The following is a 5,640-nucleotide window of genomic DNA, read 5'->3' as shown; positions in this document are numbered from 1 at the left end:
AAAACACAAACTCGTAATTTCTTTTCAAAACAGAACGATTGCTTATTTATGTCCTTGTTTTCAAACCACCATCCTTTGTACTTCTCAAATTAATAATTGTTAATATTTGTATCAATTCACATAATCTTCACACCAATAAATTGACAAGTCCAATTTTAAAAACAATAGACTTCTCTTCGAAAATAAACAGTGTGTGACACCCAAAAGAAAGAACTACCTCTATGATTCTATGATATACTTGCAATTCTTATCTTATAGTGTTGGGATGTAAGAGGGCAACATTATTGATGCTGTAATTGGGTAGAAGCACTGTATTTGTTGATCAACACAAGTAAAACACTTGATTCATTTTCGAAATATAAAGACTAAACTTAGCTACTCAATATGGACTTGAAATTGCAAGACAAAATCTGACCTTTTTAAATTGCAATATTTTTAGGATGCTGGGGGTATCCTGTGCCGAGAATAAGATATTAATTAAGGTATCCAAATCCATCTAAAGAAAAAAAAAATAACAAATATTCTTCTGTGAGAAATATAGGCCAACCACATAATAAACCAAAGTTTTTATATGGCATATATGTTTCAACATATTAAGAAAATCAGCAATATACCCTAAACATTATAATAAAATTTAATAAAAAAACAATGATCAATTAAAGGGTAAGAACTAATTACACTAAAATATATTGACTCGGTTAAATAATTTTCTAAAAAGAGTCATGGTCCTAGTCGAGTTATTAAAATATATTAAAAAAATTGAGCCTAACTTAAACATGAAGTAGGCACCCCCTCCCCCAAAACAAAATACCAGTTCTACTTGTTTCTAGTCGCATCCACTTAGTAGATTTTAGGGTGATAACGAAGTTCGATCAACCTCAGTCAGCTGATTCAACATACAATGCCCTTGGAACATTTCACCAGCAACTGTCATACAAAGAAATGGCCGTCAATTATTTGGGAATGCTTGAAGGGCAGAAGAAGACTTTAGCGACGCTACTCGCCAATATTGTTGATCAAAGATATAGTACCATTTAACTGTAAACAAAGATTCTACAATACTAAGCTGATATAGAAATATTAAACTAACAATAAATAAAGAACTAGGAAGTTGTCACAACAACACAAGTTTCAGAGCTTATAACTACTGCACTAAAATAATTTGCTGAAATTAAATTTAGTCCAGCCATGAAACGGAACTACAATCAGTTTGCCCTTCCATCAGCTTTTCCATCCAAGACTGAAATCATTCGTCTGCAGGGGGAGACTGGCTGTATTATCAGAAACGAACACATTTAAAATGATGAAGATATCAAACTAGAGAAGGCTGGAATAAATAAACAGTAATAACAAACTCTCAAATAAATAAATGTTTGCAAACCTGCGATATCTTTCATGCATGGGACTTTCAGGGCCACCGTAATTGGGACTGTCCCTAGGATCAGGCACAGTATTTGGGCTCCTTCCATAACCATTGTAAGGGCTGGGATTCCCTTTTTCTTCAGGACTCCCAGAGCCATGTCCATTTTCAGGGCTAGTCTTCCCAGTATCACGAGGACTATGGCTAGAACCACGACCATTTTGAGGGCTTTTCCTCCCTCTTTCTTCGAGACTGTGAGAAGGAGAAATGCCATGGTCAGTTCTCCCACGTTCTTTGTGATAAGGACTGCGGCTGGAGTCCCGAACAGGATCAGAACCCTCCCTTTCTCTTCTATATGGACTAGGGCTTCTGCGCCCATATGCAGGGCTAGCTCGCTCTCTCCTAGGAGGGCTTCTGCTCCGGCTTCGGTCACGGCCATAGTCAGGGCTGCCCCTCTCTCTCTGATATGGACTTGGCCCACGGCCATAATCAGGACTACCTCTTTCTCTCCTATAAGGACTAGGGGATCGTCTTCCATCACGGCTTCTATCACGTTGACGATCACGGCCTCTCTCAGGGCTATATCCATTTCTCCTATCATCATCATCTTTAACAGCAAATTCAACTGAAATAACTCGATCCAGTAACTTGCTGTTTAAAAAAAACTTTGTTATCATAACATTGGTAACAAGTCAATTGTAAAATATACTGGGGAGGTAAAACTAACTAGAAAGTTAAACCTAAGAAGATAAGCATCATTTATTCGTTAAACTAACTTTCTCTAAACTAACTTTCTAAAGGATACAGGTATACAGATTAGCAAAAATGTCAAATCTCTTAACAGTAGTCATGCATTGACTAGAGGCTAATGACAGATTTGAAAGAAGAATCTTGCAACCAAAATGTTTTGCCAAAATAAATATCCAAATACATTAAATTACCTCATATTTGTAGCTTCCAGTGCTCTGCTAGCATCATCCTCTGACTCATACTGAACAAAAGCAAAATTCCTTCTGATCCTAACACTGACTATCTTGCCATAAGGTTCAAAGTGCCTCTCCAAGTCCCTTGTTCTGGTATGGTATGTATCAAAATTTATTACGAACAAGGTCTTTGATGGCCTCCCATTAGCTGAAGATCTTCTTGAACTAGAAGGCCTTCTCACACCACGTTCATGCTGCAACATATTACGTGCAACGGTCATGAAAACATAATGGATCAAAACAACACTCTAACCCAAAGAGACTAATGATGTGTTACCTTTGTCCATTCCACACGGAGTCTGCGTCCCTTCCGACCAAATTCTACTCGATCAAGAGCACGAATAGCAGCTTCAGCATCTCTTTCATCTTCCATATAGATAAAAGCAAATCCTATAGACCATGTAAAGTTCTCATTTAGGTATTAAATTAAATTTGTAAAAAAACTGAAATGAGACATTTCTGTCCATTACACCAATCAACAAACACTTGACGTCTGATGTGATAACGGACCTTTCTGCCAAGCACAATCAACACTGCTCGGAAATTAAAATTTTGGCAAACCTCCTTATTTCTATAAACTAATTTGACCAATAGAATTAGCAACAGACCTTGATAAGTAAACAAATTGATGTCAAGAACAAGAATCCAAAAGTGTATGTCTCATGAGGGTCAATGGAAAATGAGTGCCTTCTCCATCCATTCTGCTGCCTCTGCTGTGAGGTTGGCAATATTTCAACCTCGAAACATGTCCAAAAGAGGCTGGGCAAAGGCACAAAAATTGAAAGGCAAATGTGACTGATGAATACGTGCAACGGGTGTGTCATTGCGGATCAAATTGAACAATTCTTCATTAAAAGAAGATGTGCATCACAGGCAGGAAATGGATATGCCAAGATAATCCTGCGTCAAAGAAAACGTTGAGTATGGGGGCCGATGCTTCAAAAAAGATGATTTTTTTACTTAAAAATATCTTGATCCCCCACAAATGCTCAACCAGAAGCTGTACGCCAAGGTCCAACTCCTGAAACAGAATCACCAGGAAGATACCATGTGGCGTCTGAACCACAGGTTGTCAAAGGTGCTGCTCCGATGCTGCTGAATGTCTTAAAGGTCTGATTGCAAAGGTGCAACTTGTGGATGTTTACTTCTTACTCCCGTCTTGAACTTAATGTTCAGGTTGACAAATGATTGAGATACTTCTCCACTTGGCAAGTTAAGCGTTTAAATTATAAATCAAGCAATTTGTTACTCTAAACATTTACTACCAGTTAAAAGGACAGTTCTCATTCTAGACCAAGTTACTCTTCCTGAGTTTGAATTTCTCTGGAGTGCGTATATACATAATTTATATTTAATAACTGAATTGAAAAACATAGTTATTAATTCAGTCCACAGTTCCCAACCACACGAAGCCACAAACAGATCTAAAACTCATGAAAAATAAATATCTATCACACAATAAACTCAATGTTTAAAATTACAATCTGCTCAAATTTAAGAAAACACGTCTTCTAAACTTTCAAGATTTTATCTCATAAGCTTGATGATTCATTTATAAACCTTTTAAGTAATAGACACCTAAAAGTTCATGTTTAACCTCAAATATTAGCTCCAAGATAATCCTCACCCAATCCCAACGACAAAAATAAAGAAAAAATGGAAACCATTAACTCATCCACCCTTAAATATACAAAAGAGACTTAAAAAAGAAAAAAAAAACTTACCAGACTTCATATCCACCCTGTCAACCTTCCCATATCGTCTAAAAAGACGCTCCAACTCTGACTGCCGGGCATCATATTCGAAGTTTCCACAGAAAATAGGCCTCATCTTCCCTGAACGCAGGTTAAAAAACACTTAAAATCACCATGTGCAAGCATGAATAAGCATAAATTATACAAAAATAAAAAAATTACTTGTGAATACAAACAACAGTTTGAGTTACTGATAATACTATAATATAACACTGCTATGATGCAAAAGAAAAGATGAACCCTAAACAAGTTATGTTACAACTTCCCACCCCGCCACATCCATCCCTAAACCAAATATGAACAATAAAAAAAAGATTATGTATAATCAGACACATACAATCTGACCTTACGGAAATTTGAAATATAAGCAATTACATCTAAAATCTAAAATAAAAACACAAAGGGATTAAATTAAATTAATGGACAGAAAATGGGCATACAAAAAAAAGGAAAAAGAAGTTTACTTTGTAGAACAGAAAAGATTCAAAATCAATTGGTTGGCGAGAATCTCACACAACAAAGTGTAACAGTGGATCGAAAACTTGAATTTGAGTTTCAGATCTCAGATCTTGTTTTTTTTTTTTAAAGTTGTGAAAAGAAACGAAAGAAACATTCTTGAATGAAAAACAGAAAGGAATCATTAAGATTGAAAATGGAAATCGAAGGAATCGGAAAACAATGGATCACCTTGCATTACAAAAAGATAAGTGTTGGGTTGGGTTGGAACCCTAAGCAGAGCAGAGTGTAACAAATATTTTTTGGGTTGACCAAGACAAAGATGCGGATCTCAGGAAAATACATATATATAGAATTAATTTTTTAATTTCTGCCTAAATGCCCCTTATCTTTTTAAATTTCGCGAACTATTCCCTGATTTCTTTCCTTATTATTTCACCAACCCTGTAATAACAAAGCGGAAATTCGGAAATACTATTTTATGTCTATTATATAAATTAGTTTATTTAAAATGTAATAAAAAAATAATTTACTTCAAAATTAAAAGCAAAAACTTTACATTTGTCATTAAATTTTTAATTTAAATATATCCCTTCTGAAAAAATATACTGATTCTTAAACATGTTTGTATTAAAATTGATTGTTTGAATAATCACCAAAGAGACTTTAGCATTCATATACCTTTTTTTTATGCAAATGTCTTTGTATTGTAATTAATTATATTGATAGATAGAATAATTATTTAGATCTAAATAGTTAAATTTTAATAAATTCTAAAATGTAATTAATAAATAGACATATTTACTTTTTATAAAAGCATATTAAATTAGCAGTCCACAATGAAAATCAAGTTTAACTAGCACAGTCGCAGTCAATTAATATTAAATTAATTAATTTTTAAAATTATAAAGTAAAATAAATATCAATGTATTATTTTGGAACAAACATATAAAATAAGAAAAATAAAGTTTGAGTTGAAAATCATAATTGTTGGAGACCCCACATCGATTAGAGATTAGAGCTGTATATAAGTGGGTGCAAACCTTAACCCTATGAGTCGGTTTTATGGGGTTGAGTTAGGCTTAAA

At 34.4% G+C, this 5,640-nt stretch overlaps 1 protein-coding gene across 2 annotated transcripts; it reads right to left on the bottom strand.

Annotated features, from left to right (window-relative positions):
- Positions 1-1,009: 1,009 nt before the first annotated feature.
- On the bottom strand, positions 1,010-4,955 carry LOC137829562 (serine/arginine-rich splicing factor RS40). 2 transcript variants are annotated; one of them, XM_068636391.1, is made up of 7 exons: positions 4,785-4,871; positions 4,068-4,178; positions 2,952-3,243; positions 2,621-2,733; positions 2,302-2,537; positions 1,382-2,011; positions 1,010-1,271 (listed from the first exon to the last, which is right to left on the bottom strand). In XM_068636391.1, exons 4-7 carry the CDS (start codon positions 2,714-2,716, stop codon positions 1,247-1,249), a joined length of 987 nt encoding a protein of 328 aa, XP_068492492.1. In that variant the 5' UTR covers positions 2,717-2,733; positions 2,952-3,243; positions 4,068-4,178; positions 4,785-4,871; the 3' UTR covers positions 1,010-1,246. The 2 variants fall into 2 exon arrangements, with proteins under 2 accessions (XP_068492492.1, XP_068492491.1); XM_068636390.1 differs by lacking the exon at positions 2,952-3,243 and having other exon boundaries at positions 4,785-4,955.
- Positions 4,956-5,640: the final 685 nt, after the last annotated feature.

The sequence above is a fragment of the Phaseolus vulgaris genome, chromosome 7 (assembly GCF_000499845.2).
Source record: "Phaseolus vulgaris cultivar G19833 chromosome 7, P. vulgaris v2.0, whole genome shotgun sequence".
Taxonomy (NCBI): domain Eukaryota; kingdom Viridiplantae; phylum Streptophyta; class Magnoliopsida; order Fabales; family Fabaceae; genus Phaseolus; species Phaseolus vulgaris.
The sequence above is the reverse complement of the archived record's forward strand: the minus strand, read 5'-3'. Positions and strand labels throughout refer to the sequence as shown.

Excerpts from the sequence above, each read along its gene's own strand:
- LOC137829562 (XM_068636390.1), bottom strand. Across the intron at positions 2,538-2,620 it reads TCCGTGTGGAATGGACAAAG|CATGAACGTGGTGTGAGAAG; the intron begins GTAACACATCAT and ends AATATGTTGCAG. Across the intron at positions 1,272-1,381 it reads ATGCATGAAAGATATCGCAG|CCAGTCTCCCCCTGCAGACG; the intron begins GTTTGCAAACAT and ends CTGATAATACAG.